This window comes from Gastrolobium bilobum, unplaced genomic scaffold (genome assembly GCF_033153095.1).
Source record: "Gastrolobium bilobum isolate Gb01-03AN ecotype WA unplaced genomic scaffold, APGP_CSIRO_Gbil_v1 utg26659, whole genome shotgun sequence".
In the NCBI taxonomy this organism is placed as follows: Eukaryota; Viridiplantae; Streptophyta; class Magnoliopsida; order Fabales; family Fabaceae; genus Gastrolobium; species Gastrolobium bilobum.
In genome coordinates, this window is record NW_026896616.1 from 29,293 (window position 1) to 53,316 (window position 24,024).

At 36.3% G+C, this 24,024-nt stretch overlaps 1 protein-coding gene across 5 annotated transcripts; it reads right to left on the reverse strand.

The window, feature by feature from the left end:
- Nucleotides 1-1,547: 1,547 nt before the first annotated feature.
- On the reverse strand, nt 1,548-23,279 carry LOC133301000 (pentatricopeptide repeat-containing protein At1g76280). 5 transcript variants are annotated; one of them, XM_061500593.1, is made up of 14 exons: nt 23,142-23,160; nt 23,022-23,067; nt 22,513-22,581; nt 22,380-22,423; nt 21,768-21,875; nt 21,273-21,455; nt 19,154-19,681; nt 18,673-18,768; nt 11,429-11,602; nt 9,622-9,849; nt 8,004-8,147; nt 3,794-3,982; nt 2,875-2,994; nt 1,548-2,384 (listed from the first exon to the last, which is right to left on the reverse strand). In XM_061500593.1, exons 4-14 carry the CDS (start codon nt 22,392-22,394, stop codon nt 1,956-1,958), a joined length of 2,214 nt encoding a protein of 737 aa, XP_061356577.1. In that variant the 5' UTR covers nt 22,395-22,423; nt 22,513-22,581; nt 23,022-23,067; nt 23,142-23,160; the 3' UTR covers nt 1,548-1,955. The 5 variants fall into 5 exon arrangements, with proteins under 5 accessions (XP_061356577.1, XP_061356576.1, XP_061356575.1 ...); XM_061500592.1 differs by having other exon boundaries at nt 22,397-22,557; nt 23,142-23,279; XM_061500591.1 differs by having other exon boundaries at nt 22,397-22,581; nt 23,142-23,279.
- Nucleotides 23,280-24,024: the final 745 nt, after the last annotated feature.

Genomic DNA, 24,024 nt, shown 5'->3' on the forward strand with positions numbered 1-24,024 from the left:
CCCCAAATACCATCTTATCCGCCACAAACCTCCTCGGCCACCACCAATTTCGTCCGACCAAATCCTACCAAAACCCCAACCATTCGACCACTAGCCTCCACCACCGCTGAATCTACAAAACACCCACCACTGACCCATAAGCAAGTCTCTCACAACCGACCCAGCCATCTCCCTTCTCCTTCCGCCAAAGTAATCATCGCCTTCCTCCATCATCCCGTCATTAACCCTGCCGACCAAGCACAATCGTTTGCAAGCCACAACATCTCATTGGCCATCCATCTCACCGACCATCCATCTCTTTCTTTATCTCTTGTCCATCTATGCCGACAACCACATTTATTGGCCAAGCACTTCGGTTGTATTGTGTTATCAAACGTAATTCTAATTCTCAAAATAAAAAAATATGTTAATAAATGTAATTTTGATTCTCGAAATAAAAATAAAATATGATTACAAACGTAATTCTGATTTAGAACTCTTCTAAGACACAAAATCAAACAAAAATTGTTTCATCTCAGAATCAGTGCTAGGGAACAAAAAGGATGTCATGCACATTTTATTTCATAATTAAATGGAGTATAATGCAATATGTAAGAAATGAAAAAGTTAGTTCACAAATTTACATAAGTGTAATTGTGATATTTATAAGTATAGATTATGTTCTATTACTTAATTGTGTTGCGCTTAATACCATGTAAAGAGATAATACACCGGTTGCAGATAGGGTGTTCCGGTAATAATCTAAAATTTTATAAATTACAAATATTTAAATAATAATTTATAAATTTGTGAATCATAACTATTTTATACATTTACATTTTTTTTTAAGTGCAGTTATTATAAGATCTTTATTATTGAAAGTTGAAAAGAACTTGTTCGAGCTTGTTCTCCTTAACGTGCTTCACAAACAACTTATGAAATAGTTTGTTGAAGGAGCACCTCAACATGCATGTTGTTTTCTAACTACCGCTACGATACAAATTACCAATGTGTTCTGATCAACATGCTACTCATCACTGTTAGTTGATTGATTTTCCATGTCACTGTGGATGCAATGCGACAAACAGTGACAAATATGATTGGAACACTGCCCTCTCAGTTTTATGCGGTAACAGTTACCACTGTAAGTGTTGTATCACTTTCTCTTTCTCCTTCATTAATTTTTGCAATCATTTTATGATACCCTTTTATGCAACTTGTGATGGTTTTAGAAGCTTCCTGCAACTTCGGAAGGTATGAAATGAATGTTAAGCGGTTGACCATACCAATCAATAGTATCATGACAATATTTAGTTTTTATATATGGTGTTGTGTGTGAAGTGAAATACTTTACTTTTAATAATGTGTAGTTATACACTGATTATAGATTTAATTTTTAAACTCATGGGAATAAACCGTCCCCATGACAGATAATTATTCTGTATCTCAGACATGTAACGGATGGTTATGTTTTCTTGAAACGTGTGGTTATGTCCGTAAAAATAAATCATTAAACAAGTGTCAACAAAATAAAAGACGTTGAATAAATAGTAAAAACAAGTGTCACCAAATAAATCTCAAATAGTTGGTCATAATCATATATTATTAATTTGACAATTTATTGTTTTTGTTATTTGGCTAAAAATACATAATAATACATATCAGAGAACTTCAGCATCTTCCAAAATGATCAGAACTTGTCCCCTAAAATATCTTTGAAAATTTGATCACCTGCGCAATGCTGCAGCAAGGACAATGTCAACACTTGACACCAGACATGATATTAGCGTCTTCGTGTGTTTCCCCAATACTGAAACCCCAACCTTTTATGGAGGCTTCCCTAAAGAAAATTCACATGTAGCAGCATAACCTGTTTATCGTATGTATAACACAGTTCAATAACCAAGGAGATTGTCTCCATTAAAACCATCAAGCAACTGTATCCACAAGAGGGTATCTTGATAGAACAAAAAGGCTCACAATTGCTCTCCTCTTAAGGAACTACCCACTAGCCTCTTCTTAAGGAATTGTAATTCGAGTCTTTTAGCCCATAGGCTTTGATCAGCTGATTCGCAGATTGGGAATCCAACTACAACAGACCATCTTAAATTCAACAACCCAACTACAAGTACATCTTCAGAATCTTCAAATAATTTAAGTATATGTGACTCATCAGCCAAATCTTCAGCAAGGATGAATTCATCCACAAAATTTTTCTTCTGTCTAAGTATGTTGCCATCTATAGACATCATACGCAAACTTAAAACTTGCAATGCTTCAATTGCGGTATTGTGAAAACCAGAGTTTACATATGCAGAGAAGACATAGCCGCATGTTGCTGGATTAGGCTGAATTTTCTCTCGGTGCATACACTCCACAATAAACTCAATTACGTCAATCCTTCCCTAATTCATGGAAGAAATTATAAGACAAAAAAATTAGGTCATACTCTAAATTTTCCTTTAAAAAGGAAGAAAGCAAGCACAATTAGACTTTTCATCAGGGTAGAAAACTAGAAACTTGTTTTTTCCCCCGGATACCAAGGACTAGCAAGCGAAGTGTGAAGAAATTATAACCATTATCCAACATGAAACATGGTAACTATAGCAGAACATTTGCAGTTCCTTAAGAAAAATACTAGATTAGCCATAATTTTTTATAGAATGAGCTGGCATTGTTCTTGACTCTTGGATGGACGAGTGACCCCTATCACTTTCGAGTTATCCAACAACCATCCTTAAATCTTGACAAATTTTGGCTGAATTCTATAAAATTTTCTGGCTGCCTAGCATTACTCATTTCTTAATCATATATACGAGTTTGAAACAGATTCTTTTTCTTCTACCTTTTATCCCCCTTCTATACAGAAAGATATTAATATGAAAGACATAGTACCTGGTAACATGCTTTTCGAAGAAATGTATTAAACAATAGTACATCAAGTTGGATGCCATCCAATCTAACTCGTTCGAAAAGATTCAGGGCTTCATTAAAGTTCTCATTTTCCAACAAAATCTGAAGCAAACAAGCTCAGTATCAAGTTGGACACAGAGCTCAAAAAATAAATCTATAAATTGTAAGACGGACATCATGGCAACACATGAACAAAGAATTAAGATATCAGCATGCACGCAATGGGCAGTGTACAATATATGATACATGCATCAGTTATAACTTATAACTCAATTTGCATAATGATCAGAATTCAGCTGCAAATTCCTGTAATTTTTGCAACATTTTGCTGGTAAATTAATTCCTTCTCAGGACAAGATAAGCAGTAAAATGGGCAATAAGGTCAAGATGAACCAAAACCAGATGATCCAGAAGAACAACTATGCTTTCCTTGGGTAGTAAGAAACAAATTTTGAAGCCAATACTTTAGCCACTACATATATGAGCAAAGATTTAGTGGGTTTTGTATGTTCAAACTCCATCCAGCCTAATATGTCCAAAGTTATAAGAAAAAATAAATGCTTCAAATATTGTACACTATGAGCATGAGGAATGTAACTCAGGAGAGAACTGCAGAAAGACTCCTGAAGTATCATTTCAAAAAAAAAAAAATTTATTTAGTAAACCCCCTATATGCTGCACAAATTATGTACCAATAGAAATATGTCACACCAGATTGGCGCATTTGTACTTGCAGGTTGACTACTTGACTTGTGGAAGGGGATTAGGAAGTTCATTAAGTTACTTTAAAATCCTGAACCTGTGCATTTTACTCTCATCATATAAAACAAGTACAAATGCCAAAACTTTGACAAAATGGTAATAATTTGGAAAACATTATCAGAGGTTAAACAAAAATAACCTTAATGAGAGTAGTATATGTACAAGTCATTGGACAAAACCCTTCACGTATCATCACCGAAATCAGCAAAGAAGCAGATTTGTAACAACTTAGGACGCTACAACAGTCAATCATTATATTGTATGTTTCGGAATCAGGATGGCAGCCACATAACTTCATCTTTTTGAAAATTTCAATTGCCATGTGACACTGCATATCAAGTGGAAAACATTATATGTTAGAGAATAATATAAACCATTAAAAAGGCCCTCACCCAACAGCTTAAGGTTTTGGGTTGAAGTGGTTCTTTACATGGTATCAGAGCTTCAGTGACCATAAGGTCCCGAGTTCAATCCTCACCGCTCCCTACTTGTGGAATAAAATAAGCATATGGTAAACCAAAAGTAAAAATAAAAAAAATTGGGCCTATGCAATATCAACGCTTCAAGCCCAAAGGGCTCTTGCGTGAGGAGATATGTTAGAGAATAATATAAACTATTAAAAAGGGCCTCACCCAACACTTTAAGGTTTTGGGTTGAAGTGATTCTTTTACATTATATTCCAGCAAGACATGTTAATCTACAATGGAGAAGCATATAGAAGGATTATTGTGTTATTTTAAGTTATTATGTTATTATTAGAATTTTAGAATTTCCTCTTATTTAAGAGATCTTTCATTACTTTTAGGGATTTTATATTTAATAAGGAATTATCAGGATTTATCTTGCATTTTATATTTATAAGGGATTATGATTTATCCAGGATTTTATTATTTTAGGGTTATAAATACCTTTTAGGTGCCTTATGTAATTCAAACTTTTGCATAATTGATTATTGATATTTTGTTTGAGTTGGATGAGCACTCCTCCATAAAAAAAAGCACTCTACGTTTGTTTTTTAAAGGGGACTATCCTTCAAAGAGCACTTCTACCATTGCGTGCGGCATTTTTCGGCGGCCTTTCGCCATCAACAAAGAAAAGAAGGGGTTACCTAGGCCTCCTCTTTTCAGGTCTGCCATTGCTTTGTTCAATGGACATCTTTTGGGTTGTGGGTTTGTAATTTTCGCATCAAGATTCAATGTTTTCTTGGTTCTCTTGGACCCCTATTGCTAAGATCTAGTCTTCCCATTGCTGATTGGGGTCGACGAAGATTTCATTGGTAATTATCCACCCTCGTGTGTTATTTTTATTTTTTTATATTTTTTTGACTAATCACTCCTTTTTCGTCCATTTAGCACTATGTCGGACGTTGACAGTACTATTGACCATTCCACAATACAGTGTTTGCTATGCAACCAATTGTTCCTCTCAATCCAAATGATCTTCCCACTTTACATCAGAATTATTGCTTCTGTTGAGATATATAAAACCATTAATGTAGCCTCACCCAACAGCTTAAGCTTTTGGGTTGAATTGGTTCTCTACATGGTATCAGAGCCTCGCCGCCCCCCACTTTTTCTTGTGGACTTTCTTAGCACAAGTAGGCAGAGCCTGTTGCATCTTCCACTCTTCAAACCCAATGGGCTCTCGTGTGAGGGGACGTGTTGTGATATATAGTCTCACATTGGTTGTATGTGCAACTAATGTGGAGTTTATAAGGCCTTGGGCACTCCCACCCTTTAAGCTAGCTTTTGGGGTTGTTGAAATATATAAAACCATTAACGTAGCCTCACCTAATAGCTTAAGCTTTTGGGTTGAATTGGTTCTTTATATGGTATCAGAGCCTTGTGTCCCGGGTTCGATCCTCACCGCCCCCACTTTCTTTCTAGTGGAATTTCTTTGTTCGCACAGGTAGGTGGGCCTGTGCATTGTCCACCCTTCAAGCCCAGTGGACTCTCGTGTGAGGGGGCGTGTTGAGATATATAAAACCATTAATGTAGCCTCACCCAACAGCTTAAGCTTTTGGGTTGAATTGGTTCTTTACAGCTTCCATGGGAAATAACAGATTTTGGAGAAGCTCGGTAGATTAGCCCCACATGGCTAGGCTCATATGACCTCATTGGACATGATAACTCCTAGTGAGGGCACACGCATGTCTAATGAATTCATTACTACTCGCCTTGTTGAATTGGAGCAGCTTCAAACTATTTTTTATTTTCTCAGTAATCCCCATGGGACTGGTTCTTTGGCTATGACCGATAAGAACACAAGTACTCAATCTTTTATCGCCTCTTTCATTGATCTCAAAATTCATGAATTGTATATTCTGGTGCTACTAATCATATAACTTGCTGCGCTAACCTATTTCTCTCTTATTATCCTACTGTTGGTACTCATACTATAATCATAGTTGATGGCTCTCACGCATCAGTTGCAGGTTCTAGCAACATTCGAAGTCAACTTTTCTTACATCTGAAAAATGCTCTTTATCTTCCCTAACTCTCCACCAATCTTCTTTCCATACATAAACTTACTAAAAATTTCAATTGTACACTAAACTTTTTTCCTACTCACCATGCTTTTCAAGATCTCACCATAGGGAAGATGATTGGCGTTGCCTAAGGAGCAGGGTGGATTGTATTCTCTCATTCTAGAATTTGCTGCAAATGGGACTAAGGATCAAATATTGATGACTTGTTGTCAGTCTACTCCAGAATCTCTAATTAGGCTTCATGATAAGCGATTGGGCACCCTTCATTTAATCTACTTAAGTCTATGTTTCTGTCTTTATTTATGTCACAGCTGATTCAATCTTTCCAATGTGATATCATGTACTTTTTCATTCTAGTGCAATAAAAAGTATTGAACCTTTAGCTATTATACATTCTGATGCTTGGTGTCCTTTTGAGGTTCTTAATGTTTCTGGTTCGAAACAATTTGTTTCTTTTATTGATGATTGTACTTGGGTAACCTAGATATTTTTCATGAAAGACAAGTCAAAGGTACCACAGTTGTTCATCCAATTTTATCATATGATTGAGACATAATTTCGAAAAGGTATTAAACGTTTGAGATCAGATAATGATACAGAGTATGTAAACCAACGCCTTTCCAAATTCATTAAACATAAAGAAATGGTTCATGAACTTACAAGTGTGGACACCCCTCAGCAGAATGGAGTTGCTGAGCGAAAAAATTGCCATTTACTTGAAGTCACCAGAGCATTACTCTTTTGAACATCTATACCCAACTCTTATTAGGGAGAAGTTGTGTTAACTGTAGCTTATCCGATCAACTGCTTACCCTCCCAGATTCTTGACCATATAAGTCTTATTCATTCCATGACCTCCTTTCCCTCTGCTCCAGTTATGCAGAGTCTTAAGCCTTAAGTTTTTGGGTGTATTGCCTTCATCCATATTCATAAACAACATAAGAGTAAATTGGACCACTGAGCTATTAAATGTATCTTCCTTGGCGATGATCCCAACAAAAAGGGATACAAATATTATCTTCCTCCAAGTTGTTAGTTTTTTGTCTCAATGGGTGTAACTTTCCATGAATCTGAGTCATTTTCCCCTCATCTTCACCTTTAGGGGGAGAACAATTATGAAGCTTCATCAATTTTCTTCTTTGAGCCCGAGTCTTACTTTACCATTACCCATACCTCCGAATCATTCTCTACTTCCCCAAGCTCCTTCCTTGAGGGGAAATGTCGTAAATATGAAAAATATCTGTAATTATTTGTTTCCTTTATTTGCCAGATTATATTTAGGATATAGGTTTATTCCTTTTGACCATTTAGTTTCTCTATAAATATTGCGACCCCTTGTACTTGTTTTCTCAAGCAAATAATATTTCAATTTTTCTCCTTTCAAGTTAATATGTTTAACTCTCCGGAGATGAGTTCTTTCAAAGGGGTAAAATGATGTAGAATGGAGCATATATTGAAGGATTTTTGTGTTATTTAGGAATTATTATGTAATTATTAGAATTTCTTCTTATTTAAGAGATCTTCATTATTTTTAGGGATTTTATATTAATTAGTATTTTCTAGGAATTTATATTTGATTGGCATTATGATTTATCTAGGATTTTATTACTTATAGGTTATAAATACCCTTTAGGTGCCTTATGTAATTCAAACTTTTGCATATAATTGATTATAGATATTTCATTTCATTCAGATAGTACTGGAAACTTGAGACGGAGGAGCACTCCAGGTTTGTTTATCAAAGAACTACTCGTGATTTATCAATCAGGGAAGTAGCATGCCAAGATGAGTACTATTGGACTGTCCTACATCACAAAGCAGGTTGTCAAAATAGAGAAGTAACGGTGTAAAAGTCACTTACTTCTTTGGCTTCAACAAGATAATGCAACACTATGTTGTACATATCTGTTCCCAACGAAGGGTTTCTATAAATAAAAAGATTCTCTGCCACGTGTAAATACTGGATCAGCTCCCTCATCATCCCTTCTTGTCCAAGGGCTTTCAACTGAAAAGAACCAAAGGTCATAGCCAAGTCATAAGCAATGTAAATGGACAAGATACCAATCCTGTCCCTATCTAACCCAGCTTGGAGAGCAATTAAACATCAAACTCTCAATCATAACGTTAGCAATTTAAGTCGACCTTTCATTAGCATGCTCTCACACAAGTGTGTGTGCGTGTGTATGGAGGAAGCTGGAAGAAATTAATAATTTAATACACAAAACTACAATGACAGCAACAAAAATGACAGCAGCAAAATCCATTTTGTACTACGGGAGGTTGGCTACATTGGCTACATGGACAAATGATACGATTGTGTTCTACCAAAAAGCAAGTTTTTGAAATCAAGGTCTTTTTAATTGTTTCACTTCAGAGTTTTCCTTTGTCTTCCTCTACTTCTGTTTATAGGGTCATCCTCCATCTGATCAACTCTTCTTATTGGGGCCTTTATTGTTCCTCTCCTCACATTACTGTTGGCACCAGGCTTTTCAAGAGAAATAATTACAGTAATTAGAGAATTCAACAGCAATCTCAATGAAGAAAAACAATTTTATTAATGGAAGTAAGGATCATACACTTCATCAGTGATACAACTCATGACAGTAAACAAGTAATAACAAAAATTAAGAGACTCAACGATAATGACTAATTCCTCCCAATGGACTATCCTATTGGAGAAGAAACACAGTGGACTACACCTTGCAGTCACACTGTTACTACCCACACTCCTCTACAATATTCTTCACACCTCCCCCTCTTTTCCTAACTGACTAATATCCCCTGAACCTTCCCTGCCTCCCTCTCCAATTTCGCCCTCTCCATTGATAGCTTGCCACGTGTTCCCTCCTCTAACTGACTCCCTTTTGTCTTCAGCTCCTCCTTTTTGGGCCTTGCGTGTGTAGACTTTGCCATAGGATTTGAGAGGCCCATCAATTACCATACCATCTTAGGCAAGATTGTGTCATTTTATCCTCAATATGTGTTAGTCCAGCTTTCTCCATAACACTTTAATTCCTAATTTTATCTTTTCTCGTTTGTCCATTCATCCACTGCAACATTCACATCTCTGCAACTCTTAGCTTTTATGCTCTTGTTGGCACTTTGCTACCCAACATTACTACAAAGCATTACTCGACTTGTGGGCTATTTATTAAAATTTTCCTTTGACTTTAAGAGGCACCTTCAATCACAAATAACACCTAAGGCATTCCTCCATTTCCTTCCATCCTTGGGTTTACATCTTAATTACTAAACAGAATAGGCAAACAAGATAAGCATGATTTTGACATAGAGGGGTCTAAGTAATCCACACTCTAGTAACAAAACATTTTGTTTTACGTTAATTGAATCCCAGGACATGTTATTGACTACTCGGTTGATTACCACCACCACCCTCTTTTAAAATTCAAGTAGAAGGAACTCAGGAAATTACGTCATCATTAAGTTATGTGCAAAAAGGAAACATGAATTTAACTTACCAAGTTTCTGATTGAAAGATGACTATGCTGAATGCCATTTTTGGCCATATCCCTTTCTATAGCATTTATTCTTTTAGCAGCATCCACCTGTGACAGCATATTACCGTCTTCATATGGGGCATTTACTATACCAAATAACGAAAATAAAAGCTCGTATGTCCTGATATTAGGTAAAACTTTAATCTGCTTCATTTTGGCGAACACTCGCACAGCACGTTCAGGCTGATTCTGCAAATTTTGATTAGATAAATAAAATGTAAGCCATTTATAAAATCTAAGGGCAACTAAGAGGGTCGGACTTGCGAGAGATAGTTCAGTTATAAATTCAGTTCCTCATCCTAATTGGTGCTCTATCATGCAGCCTATTGATAAAAAAATGACTTATTTAATATGCCATAGCAACAAATCCAAGCCAAACAAACAATAATCAATTACATAATAGTAATAAAAGGGCATTCATTGATTGAAGACCCCAAAATTATTAACCGTACAAGAAAATTATCCAGTGTGTAGAAATATATATAGAAATATCGATAGTGTTGTCAACATTTATAATTCATGTATTTATTAACTAGAATTAGTGTTTCCTCAATATAGTTATTAGTTTCATTTCTTCGGCACATTAGTCTCTATATATTCTGTAACCCTTTGTACATAAGCAATAGTATTTTAGTTTTCTCCTTTCAAGTTGGTTTTAGAGCTTCTATGATACAAGGGTCTAGAGTTTGATTCCTGCCGCCCCCAATCTTCTTTTCTTTGAATAAAAAGTTTAATTTCCATGTTTCAAACCCTAAAAAATGGCTTTTGGTTTAGTGGGCCTGTATAAATTGTCATTGCTTCAAACCCTAAAAAAAGGACTCTTGGTGTGGTGGTCCTGTAAATTGTCCACACTTCTATCCTGCTAAAAAATAATATAAACCATTAAAAAGACCATCACCCAACACCTTAAAGTTTTTGGTTAAAGTGGTTTTTTATATGGTATCAGAGCCTCGGTGTCCCGGATTCGATCCTCACCGCCCTCCATTTTCTCTTGTGGAATTTTCTTAGCACAAGTAGGCTGGGCCTGATGCATTATCCACTCTTTAAGCCCAATGGGCTCTTGTGTGAGGGGACATGTTAGAGTATAATATAAACCATTAAAGATGCTCTCACGTAACAGCTTAAACTTTTGGGTTGAATTGGTTCTTTATATGGTATCAAAGCTTCCTTAACCACAAGGTCACGAGTTTGATCCTCACCGCCCCCCACTTGTGGAATTAAATAAGCATAAGATAGACCAAAAATTGGGCCTATGCAATAATCCATGCTTCAAGCCCAAAGGGCTTTTGCGTGAGAAGGTGTGTTAAAAAATAATATAAACCATTAAAAAAACCCTCACCTAACACCTTAAGGTTTTGGGTTGAAGTGGTTCTTTATATATCCTATAAGGATCTTGGCGTGTAAGGGTGTGTGTTAAGGAATAGTATAATATAAAATCATATCACTTAACAACTTCAATTTTTGGATTAAATAGGTTTTTTACATATACCAACAAAATAGTTTCCTTATTTACATTTTATGTACATTAATTATTGTACTATAGTACTTCACCTTGCGCTACCATATTATTCAGTAATATAAATAGGATGCCAAAGAAAGTGTAATGCACCGACTCATTCACATATTTTAGGGTTTCTCTATGGTCCTTTTCTCTCAACACAAAAACATCAAAATTAGATATGTTTTAAGGTGAACTAATTTTAGTCTTGCAAACAATAAAATGGTAAAAACGACAAATTTTGTTTTGAAGTTTCATATTTGAGCTCACCAGTGCATCACATGATGCTAGCAAAGCATTGTAAGGATGTGGATATAGACATTTAGAAATCCGATTCAGCAAAGCCTCAGCTAAATCTAGTTGCATTGCTTCGCTGCAACTGATTGAAAGTGTAGCTAGAGTTGGATCATATGGCTTCAAATTCTTCTGCTGCATTTTTTCTAGCTGCAAATTATATGAAAATAATATATTATCTTTAATCAAGATGAGTTTCAGCACGCACAAGGTCATAGAGCTCTACGCCACACTAGATATCATATTCTATTAAAAGAGAAGGAAACAAAAGGCATATGATGTAATCTGCATGATTAAGATACTCAACGGATGCACTAATATATAACTGAATAAAAGGAGTTACACATGAATAATACATTATGCGGGACTTTGTCGCTCACACTAAACTATTCTATTTACTACATTCTCGATTTCCCCTCCACCTCGAGCATATAAATAGTATGCGCAAAGCTTGTTAATATGTAATCTATTTGAGGACCTCTCAAAGACTTAGTGAAGACATCCGTCAGTTAATCATTTGAGTTGACGAATGTGCGATGATCTCTCCTGAAAGGACTCTCTCTGATAGAGTGACAATCTATTTCAATATGCTTAGTTCTTTCATGAAACACTGAATTGAAGGCAATATGCAAAGCAACTTGTTTATCGCAAATAAGTGTTGTTGTTTCAGTCTCTCCAAACTTCAGTTCCTTAAGCAGTTGTTTTAGCTAGATAAGTTCAAAAGTGATTGTGGCCATGGAATGATACTCTGCTTCAGCACTCGATCTGACAAACACACATTGTTTCTTACTTTTCCAGGAAACTAAGTTATTTCCAACCAATACACAGTATCCAAAAGGTGGATCTCCTTAATCAACATCTGAGTATCCCACAACTCTAATATGACTTCTGTCTCCATAGAAGAAACCTTTCCCTAGAGCTATTTTGATGTACTTGAGAATATGAATCACTTCATTCCAAAGATCTTCACAAGGAGAATTCCGAAACTGACTCACTACATTGACCGCAAATGAGATGTCTAGTCGAATGATTGTGAGGTAGTTCAGCTTTCCAACTAATCTTTTATACCTTTGTAGATTTGAAAACGGCTCCCTCTGGTTTGGGAGAAGCTTGACATTTGGATCTATAGGAGTGTCAAATGGCTTTGCATTCAATAGATCACAATATCGAAGTGGGCCACCTGTATCCCTAAGAAATATCAAAGTTTAACAACATTTTTTGTCTGAAAATGATGGCTGAAATGCTTTACCTAAGTAATGTCATGATGATCATTACCTATAATGACAATGTCGTCAACATACACCACCGAATAAATGGATCCTGAGACTGAGTGATGAAAGAATACTAAGTGGTCAGCCTCACTCTGAGTCAAGCCAAACCGTTTAATAACAGTGCTAAATCTTACAAGACTGTTTGATGTCATATAAAGACTTGTAGAGACGACAAACTAAACTAGACTCCTCCTAAGCAACAAACCCAGAGGCTGCTCCATATAGACTTCTTAAGCAAAATTGCAATGGAGGAAAAGAGGCCAGCGACGGATAGCTGCCATACTAAAGAAAAGGAGAATTGAAGTCATTTTCATCACAGGGGAGAATGTGTCACCATAATCCAGGCCAAACACCTAATTGTATCCTTTAGCCACAAACTGAGTCTTGAGATGGTCCACTTGACCATCAGGACCAACCTTAACAGCATAGATCCACCTGCAACCAACAGATTTCCCAAAGGGAAGAGGAACCAAATCCTTAGTACCACTGCTCTGAAAGGCACATATCTCGTCAAACATAGCCTGTCGCCATCAAGAATGTGATACGGTCTCAATTAGAATCTGATGAGCCTTCAATAAAGTAACCAAGCCCATTAATTAGGAATTAGTATATATAGAAGTTTAGGGTGATATTTCTATTATTCATGTATTCAGAATATTTGGAGTGGGGTTTTGGGAAAGGATTTCTTGGGATCTCTTTGGCTTAGGTATTTGGCTTGAGAGTGAGTGAGATCTTTTAGTGTGTATTTTCTGTATTTCCTTTATATTTTCTGCAATTTCAGATTTATAAAAAAGGGGTTCCATCAATTTGCTATCAGAGCATCTTCGATCCCGGAGGTGCTTTCTGGTCCAGATTCAAAAAAAAAAAAAAAAAAAAATTGAGCAACCGATCCAGATCTAATACAATGGTTCCAAAATTTTATGGAGGCGAAGATGAAATGAAAGCTTGGGGATGGTTGCTCGGGCTTGAACAACATTTTCAAGCAAACCAAATTCCAAAAGCTGATATGTTGAAAGAGGCTGTGAAGGGGTTGAGAGGTTGTGCTCTCAGCTGGTACAAACATTGGAGTGTGCTCAGTCCCCATGTAAGTTGGCAGAGCTTTGATAGAGCATTTATAAAGAGGTATATACCTGAGATCTATATAGTAGATGAGGTTGTAGTCTCAAATAATCCAAAAAAAAAGGAAGAAGAAACAGAAAAAAAAGAAGAAAAAAGAAATAACAGTGCAGAGGAAGAAGATGCAGCAGTAGAGGCAGTAGAAAAAGAAACAAAAATCAGCAAAGAAGAGACAATGACAGCGCTACAGAAAAAAGAGCTACAGAAAAAAGAGACGGACGAAATCGAAGAAAAATCAAAAGCGGAAGTGAAAGCAGAAAAAGAAGAAGTACAAGAGCAGCAGCAGCAAAAACCAGTGGCGTTCATGGTTGTTTCCATGGCTGATTTGAGTTGTATGATGAGCCTAGGCCAAAGGGCTGAGGATAGAGAGGTGTTATTGGTTGTTTCCATGCCTGTTATCAACGCAGAAGAAGAAATAGAAAGAGGAACAGTCATCAAAGAAGAAGGATCAGTAATCGCAGAAGAAGGAGAAGAAACAGAAGGAAAAAAAAAAAAAAAAAAAAAAAAGGACGAAGAAGAAGGAGAAAGCAGAAAGTTAACGCTGCATAGAGGGAGAAAGGAAGAAGGGGCATAAATGGCATTACAAGGATTGAATCATTTTTTTGACCTAATGGGCCAAGCCCAAAAGAAATCTGTGTTAAAAGAAAAGGAGATGGGTTTTATTCTACCCATTGACATAGCTTCAGCAATTCTGGTGGGCTAGGGCCCAATACTTGAAGTGATGAAATTTGAGTTGGTGCAAAAAAGAATATTGGGCCAAAGGAAAGGCCAGCTACAGGAACCCAAACCAAAAGAACAAGGAATTGAGAGACATTTTGTGTACAATTCAGGAAGCTGAAATTAGCTTGTGTTTTTCAGCCAAAAATACCCCAGCCAACAGAGCACTGACAGAAACAACAATTTTCAATGGTACAAGGGGCTCCAATGGCAATTTTTCAGTTTCAAGCATAATGGGGTCAATATGCTTCAAGCTATGGGACCCAGGAGGAGTGTATCTCACATTACATGTCCTCTTCCCTCACCTTGAGGACAAGGTGAATTTTGGAGGGGGAGTATTGATGGGCCTTCAATAAAGTAACCAAGCCCATTAATTAGGAATTAGTATATATAGAAGTTTAGGGTGATATTTCTATTATTCATGTATTCAGAATATTTGGAGTGGGGTTTTGGGAAAGGATTTCTTGGGATCTCTTTGGCTTAGGTATTTGGCTTGAGAGTGAGTGAGATCTTTTAGTGTGTATTTTCTGTATTTCCTTTATATTTTCTGCAATTTCAGATTTATAAAAAAGGGGTTCCATCAGAGTCTTAGAAATAGACACAAAAGACAAAGAAGATAGACAAGTAAAAAGCAATGGAGATATGAGATGATAACTCAAAGTAAAATAATGAGGTGAGAGATTACAAGAACTATGGATACCTTTGCGAAGAGCAATAGGCATGTAAATATCATAGGACAGGGTCAAAGCTGCAAGCGGAGATGACGTCAGAGGAGAGGTCACAGGAACCTCATCAATAACAAAGTTTCAAGCAAGGGGCACAGGGGGACAAAGCTGATGGAGAAAAAACTGTAAGGGTTGTTAAGAGGCTGAGACATCTAGAGTAGGAGGGGATACTAGTGACGATGGTGGTATATACTCAGCCAATACAATAGACAAAGGTGCAAGGGGAGAGACAGAGTCATTCGAAGAGGAGGCATAATCAAAGTATGGAACAGACTCAACAAATATAACATCCGTCGGGACAAAATAATGATAAAGACTGGGAGAGTAACAACAATACCCCTTTTGTGACAGGTATAACCAAGAAACACACATATGTGGGTCTTAGTAGACAATTGGTCAAAACCAAGGCCGAGGTCATGAACAAGACGAGTAGAACCAAAAATGCGAGGAGCTAGGGAATGCAATGGCTAGTGGATAAATAAAACCGAATGAGAGACTCGGTTATCAAGGACAAATGATGACATGTGTGTTGATAAGATAACACCCAATAAGAACTAAGAACAACATCACCCCTAAAGTAGAAGAGGACATGGTCATGGAGTAAAAGGGTTGAGCAGTTTCAATAAGGTGACGCCTTTTACGTTCAGCCCGTCTTGTTAGGGTGTATGGGAATATGATATTTGGTGAAGAATGTCGTAAGAGACGAAAAATGTCTGAAATTGATAGGATAAATATTCATGGGCATTGTCGCTATGAAAAGTGTAAATAAGAACACCAAATTGGGTAAGTATTTCAATGTAAAACTATTGGAATATAAAAAATAATTCAAACCGATTTTTCCATAAAAAATAACCAAGTACATTGAGAGTAATCATCAATAAAAATAATAAAGTACTGAAACCCCATTGTAGAATTAGTACGACTAGAGCCTCAAATATCTAAAGGAACCAAAGTGAAAGGAGAGAAAGCACAACAACTAACACATACGGGAAACGAACATCGAGTACGTTTACCTAACCTACAAGACTCATATGACAAACTAGATAAAGTAGACAAATGTGACACCATTTTTTGAAGTTTTGCAAGGCTTGGATGATGATGACCCAACTGAACATTAACGGTAAGAGAATAACCCACTGCAAAGCACACTGAGGATGAAATTGATAACTAACAAAGGCTATTGGACATTTGGACTCACATCTAGCGCCAATCATACTCCCTGAACTACGGTCCTGCAAAATCATGAAAGTTTTAGTAAAGGAAATAATACAGTCAAGAGAGCGAGTTAAGCGACTAATGGAGAGAAGAGTGAATAGAGAATTAGGGACATAAAGCATATTATCAATGGATATAGAGGGAAAAAGTAGAAAAGTGTCAATCCCACGGGATTTGACCAATGAACCATTAGCCATGGTGATAGTGGGCAAGGAACCAGACGTAGAAAGAGAAGTGAATAAAGACTTATTACTTGAATTATGATTTGATGCACCAGACTCTAGAATCCAAGGACTAAGAGATTGCGATTGAGTGAAACTAGCAAAAGAATTATTCGTGTGCAACAAAGGCAGTGAAACCAAGGGCGTGACACTCCCATACCATTTCATGAAATCAATAAAAATAGTCAGAGGTGATTGTGGCATACCAAACGACTGAGAATCAAAAGAGGCTTGTGCCACATGAGCCGTGTGAGGAGGACAATGAAGGTCCCAACAACGATTAACAATATGGTTCGATTTGATACAATGACTGAAATGAAGACAATTCTTGGAAGGCTTGTTGTCACGACCAGAACCCTTGGATACAAGTGCAGAGGTATCAGCCAGTGAAAGAGAAAGAATTGCAGGCTTAGCAACATGCTTAAGGGGAATCCAAAGCAAGGTAAACCAAATAAAGTTCAGAGTCGGGACAGTGGTCAAACCTAGAATCTAGTCATAGTTGGTAGAGTACTTCTAGGCTATAAAGAGCCAGCAAAATGAAAAATTTGTTTTATTGCTCAAGTTCCTTAGTACAATCCTCAGCGAGGGGGCAAAAGTTCATTGAAATCATGGATCAAGTCATGAACCTTCCCTAAATAGGAAGACATAGGACCATCAAGACAACAAGGAAGGGGGGAGGTTTGGGCAAACTCCATAGAAATGTTGAGTGTTATTAGTATAGAGTGCCTTGGCCTGACGCCAAACATATTCACATGTAACATGAGCACGAAAGATCTTCTTAAGGGAAGGGTGAATAGTAGAGTTGATGAAACTGCATAACTGGGCATCAATCTTCTTCAAACAAGGGAGCTTAGTAGCGGCTATAGACTCATCCATGTTGGTGAGATGGTCGTTGTAATCCAGTGCATCAAGCTAAAGTTTGAGATCGTACGCTTAAGAATCATAATTAGAACCATTGAACTCGTCCACGCATAACGGAGCATGAACGTAATTACTAAGAACAAACGCCTTGGGCTTCTAAACATTATGGGGAACACCACCAGATTGCGAGACAGCCATGGTCAACCTAAAAAGATAGAAACACATGTCAACAAGTGCACACACCACGAAACAAGCTCCAATCAACACGAAAACCACATATCCATGACCTGAAGAGAAGGACGACCAAGTTTGTCCAACTCACAGGGGAAATGGAGCAGCCACGCATTGCCACGTGCCGCCAAAGGAAAGAAAACGATGCAACTGTTCACAATGTGTGGGGGCATGTTTCAAGATTGTCGAAGTTGGGTCTTAGACAGACATGACCATCGTGAGAAGGCGATCCAACTAATGGGACGATCAGTCGAAAATTTGCTGGAAAAATCTCTGGCGCAGTGGTCGACGACGGACGAACAACAGCAATGACTCGCCAGAGACGTGGCGGACGACAGACAATCTGGGACGATTGTCGGAAGTTGAGATGGCGTTTGAGGACAGAGAATGGTGCCAGAGGGATGTCATAGAAGGAGATACCAAAAACCGAAAAGATGACACGATTTCCGAAAACAAATTTGCCACCGATAGGCAGTGAGCCACCGAGTAGGCACGGATTAGGGTTGTCTCTCGTCAAGCTCTCGATACCATGTTAAAAGAGAAGGAAACAAAAGACATATGATGTAATCCGCATGATTAAGATACAAGGCAGAGACACTAATATATAACTAAAGGAGATATAGAAGAATAATACATGATGTGAGACTTTGTGCCTTACACTAAACTATTTTATTTATAACACTCTAAACATATTCAAATTCCAATTTCACTAGAATTAGGGTCTATTTGACCTGAAATTAGGTGGTTGAAATTTCCAAATGAAACTCCAAGTGATACCAACCTGCTCAATGAATAAATTCAAGAAATAATAAAAGATACCAAAAACAAGTGGCTGTAAACACAAGGATTTTAATAGAACTCACCACTCGCATGCCATGCCTAAAACTTCTTCCAGAAACAACTGCTCTAACAATGCCATCATATGTATGGCTGGATGGCTGCAAACCAAAATTTTGCATCTGAACAGAAAAGGGTCCTTTAATACGTTAAAGATATTAATCTAAATGAAGTTGGCAATTAATAAAATTTCTTAAATTTCCGTAAACATAAAAAATATATTTATGCTAAAAAAATTTAAGAATGGAAGACTTAAAGGGACAAGTAACACTGATATTCATATGTGATTGAGAATCAACTATTTGAAGCATTCAATAATTGGAATCTTAGGGTTGAAATCTTAGGGGCCTGAAATCTGAAAATTTGAAATTTGACATAAAATTTGGGCAATCTATGTAGAGAACCTTCCATGATTATAATATTTGGGCAAACAAATAATTAAGTCTATAGATCCTGTATTACATGGTGCATTACAAAGAAAATTGACAAGCTTAGTCAAATGTCTACCTGTAACATAAGCTTCCTTGCAAGCGCATAATTCTTTTGTTTTGCACACCCATGTATTATATCATTAAAGGACCACCTCAAAATTTTCATAAGCAATGGGTGTTTTTGTCCATTCAGCCCATCTATTTTAGAATTCTTTGCTTTTTTATTTCCCACGCGAATAATTTGCGGCCCTATACTTGCAGAAATAGAATCAGGGAAATACATAGAAGGAGGGCATATACAAGAGTCCGGTTGCTTGGTTTCCTTCAAGTCCAATACGGTTGAGCCTAGCTCTCTATTTAGAGGTACAGGGATGTCCAATCTAGTAGAATACAACTTCCCATTAACTGTTCTAGCAATAGAAATGTTTCCCCCAATGGCTAATGACACCATTTGTTGCAGTGTTTTATATGCAGATTTTAAATCTCCCAACCTTGTGAATGACCAAATGAATTTACGGAGAGGAAGGATACTCATACTGTAGTGTTTAATATACTCCTGCCAAATTAGATGGACTGCAGGCAAGTTTTTCTGCAAAACTGCAAGCTGAGAAATGGGGTAAGACAAATGATATTATTAATAAAAAGCATAAAAAAATAAATAAAAGCCAACACATTCAAACCCAGCAAAACATGTTTCATAAAACAGCAAAAGAAATAAATTAATCATATTGTGTTCTTACTTGATTCCAGACCATTTACGTAGGTTGGCAATACATAGGCCTATTTTTTCGAAGTTTTGTTTTAAATCCACTTTCTCTAGACAAATGGATTACTGGAATAAGGACAAAAGTGAGAGGGGAATCATATTGTAAGGCAATGGATATGAACTCGTAAAATCTGATTTCCTTGTCCCTCTCTCTACAAGACAAAGGAACAGAACAAAACTACTGACGGACAATCTAGTCAAAGAATATAAACAGGGATGCTTTCCTATCCTATAAACGAGGAATGTTAGCAAAACATTCATTGACATTCACTTTTTTTTTTTGGAAAAGTGACATTCACTTTTTAACACTATTATTAGGTATCCCATTCTAGTCCCACTAAACATCCAGGGCCCACTTTGTATTAGTGGGGCCAGCATGGGATTTCACCCAATAATAAAGTGTTGTAAAGAGAGTCAAAAAGTGGGTTGCAAGCATTTCTCTCTTATGAATTATAATAAATATTCACTCCTTTACGGCCAATATTCACTCCTTTGAGAAGGTTTAATGATGTGTAGCATGCTTTTCTGTTTCAGATGTAAAACATTATTAGAAGTATCAATGAAAGACATTATAGAAACCAGAGCATAAAAAAACGAAAATATATAATAAATATTGAAAACTATGAGAAACTGCCAGTATATTTGTTTATCCCAAATGGCAATGGGAAAACAAAAAACATATGTCCTCTTCCACCTCATGACAAAGCCTTTCACAAAACAATAAACATATGTAGAAGGAAAAAAATAAAACAAAAAGGGAACTCGTCATTGTCAAGGGATGGCAGATGTCAATGGCAAGAAAGAAAAGCCTCCTCACCCATCATTTAATAATCATCACTACTCTTAGAAATGAGGAAAGTATAAGTTTTCCTTCGGTAAGCAGTAAGCTTAATATACAAAATCACGCCAAGGTTGGGAAGGGGATTATAATGATCACAAAGCCTTAAATTATATGTCTGTTCTGTACACAGCAATGAAGCCCAAAATATAGTGCTCAAAACTGAAGTTTCACCTAATGAAACAACATCTAGAGATAATTTGGAATACAGAGCAGCCAAGAACTGGTCCTGGTGCAAAGTGCAAACTAGTATATATTGTAACTAGTACTCCTAAGAACATGCATCTTATATGAAAGTGCTTTCAGACTTTACAATCTGTCGAATATCACAAATAATGCTTTTCTCAAAAACCACTCCCCATTAAACCCCAGCTAGCGAGAGTAGGGATGAGAGCAATCCTTGTACATAGCCTTACCCATATATATTTGCAAAGAGACTATTTCCGAATACGAACACATGACTTTTCAATCACAAAGGAACAGTTTTATCGCTGTTCAAGGCTCACCCTCTTAATGCTTTTCTCAAACTGAAAGAAAATTTTCTCTTCAAAAATAATAATAGAATGATAAGAGTACTTTCTATCTTCACACCTTGACAAGCTCAGTATATGTAACTTCACTCTTTCCCACCATCAGCTTTTCCATCAAGTCTAAACATTTGCTTGCTTGAATTATACTCTGCATTTCCGTGCAGGATCTTAAGAGACTATTGCACAAAGGGAGAAGTGGATGCAGACGTTGACTTTCTCCAAGAAAATCCATCATATTAAAGGCCTGAACAAAAAATAACAGGAAGACAGTAGAAAAATAAAAATCTTATAGCTAAGATGAAGGTGATTCACTAATGACTGCCTCATATACCTCACTTGACTTGCAATTTAATGCTACCACAAAAAATAGAAACATATGAATTTGTAATTTCAGAAAAATCTTTTTTTTGTTTAAAATCCCTGAAAATGTAATGGATCTATCCAATACCAACATACCCTTAACCCTGCCCCTCTTCCCATTAAGAGACCCAAAAAGGAAAGGAAGGTAAAGGAAATATATACTCAATTATACTATTTACAAAAACTAATATTTTACCTCTTCCAAGTAACCCCCATTACATAGGGCCTGCATCATAAGAACGAAGCATATATAATTCATGCTAACATCTTTTAACTCCATTAATCTCCACATCTCCATAACAAACTGCAACAAATCAAAAGGGGAAGCAATAAACTTCACATCCGCAAGATATTCCTTCATAACTCATGGTCAGAGAATTTCAAGAATAAAAGGTATACTCATGCAAAAAGGAAACTTGGGATAATTTATTATGCTTCTTACTCGCGCACAGTAGAACATACAGCAGTTATTTGCTAATTGTAACTAAACAGTGTAAATATGATTTGTTGTTATCTAGACCTGTTTAGGTTAGTTAAAGTTAATGACAATAGTGCAGTTAGTAGAAATTACATTGATGAGAATCACACAGCGAAGTCGTACAGGCATTGTATCAATTTGTAGAATTGTCAAGGATAAAATTGAACTGCAGCTAGAATCACTATTTCCATCCATACATTTTATAAATCCATCCTTCAAAAAAATCTTAAAATATTCATTTTGCAAACCTAGAAAATAAGGGAGGGTTAAAAAAATGAACTTGTGAATGATCTTAGGATTTAGGAATCCACCAAAAGCACATTGAGTTACCATGTTATTTAGCATACCAATGGATCAGGAGATCGTGCACAGTACTTGAAAATATCAACAAAATCATCAGATGTTAATGGGTGACTTTTGTAACCAAAATCCAAAAGTAATTCTGAAGCTTTTCTTCTCTCACCGGAGCGCAGTGCTTTGACAATTTGCATTTGTATTGATGATCCAACTACAGGTTCCATAAAATTAGAACCTGCATTTTAATATACACTATCATCCTGCGAGTTAATAACAATAATAAATATATATACAAAGGGATTAATGTTTCTCCTACTGGGAGGGTTACAATTATCTCATGCAACTCCAAAACAACATCATTTTTTCGTTTAAGAAAAAAACAAAATATTTGAAAAGAAATATAAAATTTCTAAAATATCCTTCTTCTTCTTCTCTTGTTTTCCTACACCCAAAACGACATTATTTAGGGTTGTATTGCAGGAAAGTAGAAACACTTTTTCCCATATACAAATTCATACATTTACAAATGCATATAATACGAGAGCAACATTTATCAAAAATAAATAAAAGTAAATTATTGAGCAACGATTGATTTGATAGGTGAACTGAAAAGATAAGAGTATCTGAAATCAATTGTAATATAAAACGCTCAATAAGTGAGTGAATAGTGATTACCTGTTGTTGTGGTGGTGAGATTTCGAGAGAATTGGATTCCACCTTCCTACAGTAACAGGAAGAAAGCGTTAGGAAAGAGAAAAGGTAAGAAGAGAGGAAATAGCATAATAGATAAGTTACATGGGAATGGTGATGATGCCACTTTGATTTACAAATTGAAATAGAGCGTAGAGCAACCCATGCTCTGAATCCATGCATATGCATGTTTTCAGTTTCAGCCCCCAAACAATGGTTAATGTGTCTCTACTTCCCTTGTCAGTTGAACCTCGAATCCCCAAGGTAAACAAGAACACTCATTTGAATCTCAACTTCCTGAGCTGTCAATTGGGGTTGTAGGCCCGGGCTCAAATTAATGGGCTTTTTTAATACCCAAATGTTGCAGAATTGTGTGGGTAAGGGCTGGGTTATCAGTGGGTCAGCCCACATTTCACAAAAGGAGGACTAACAGGGCCCTTGTAAAAAAAAAAAAATTTAAAAAAAAGGTTTCATATTAGGAAAAGGCATGTCCCATGGAAAAACCTTTGGTACATTAGTGATACCTACATCTTTGTTAAATGGGGAAAGTTTTTGAAATTTAGAAAAAAAAAAAAGGAAAAATAAGGATTTAAATGAAAAAAATTATTTAAAAAAAAAAGATGTTCCTACTTCGATACATTCGCTGCATTTAAGAAATTTCCATATCCCATAAGAGAGAGATCATCAACTTCCATAAGAATCTAGGGTGGGATTTTATAATGCCTATCAAAAAGAAAAATATAAATATCAAATACAAGCCACGATTTGTGTGGACTATGATAAAAAAAAATTGCTTGTCAGGTGATAATTTGTTCTTCTTAGAATCAATTGTGCTTGTTAATGCAATAAAGCCTACTTTTTTCTTCTTCTTTTTTTAAAAAATTGTGGTTTGTAAAAAAAAAAATTCACACTATTATTTTTCTCAAAATTATTCAAATATGGTAAGAGTTAAAATCTGTGGTTTGGTCTATAAATCTTGGAGTGGAAG

Coding starts and splice junctions, on each gene's coding strand:
- LOC133301000 (XM_061500591.1), bottom strand. CDS start 23,225: ATGCATATGCATGGATTCAGAGCATGGGTTGCTCTACGCTCTATTTCA. Junction 23,068..23,141: donor GGCATCATCACCATTCCCAT/GTAACTTATCTA, acceptor CTGTTACTGTAG/GAAGGTGGAATCCAATTCTC. Junction 21,456..21,767: donor ATGGGGGTTACTTGGAAGAG/GTAAAATATTAG, acceptor TTTTTTGTTCAG/GCCTTTAATATGATGGATTT.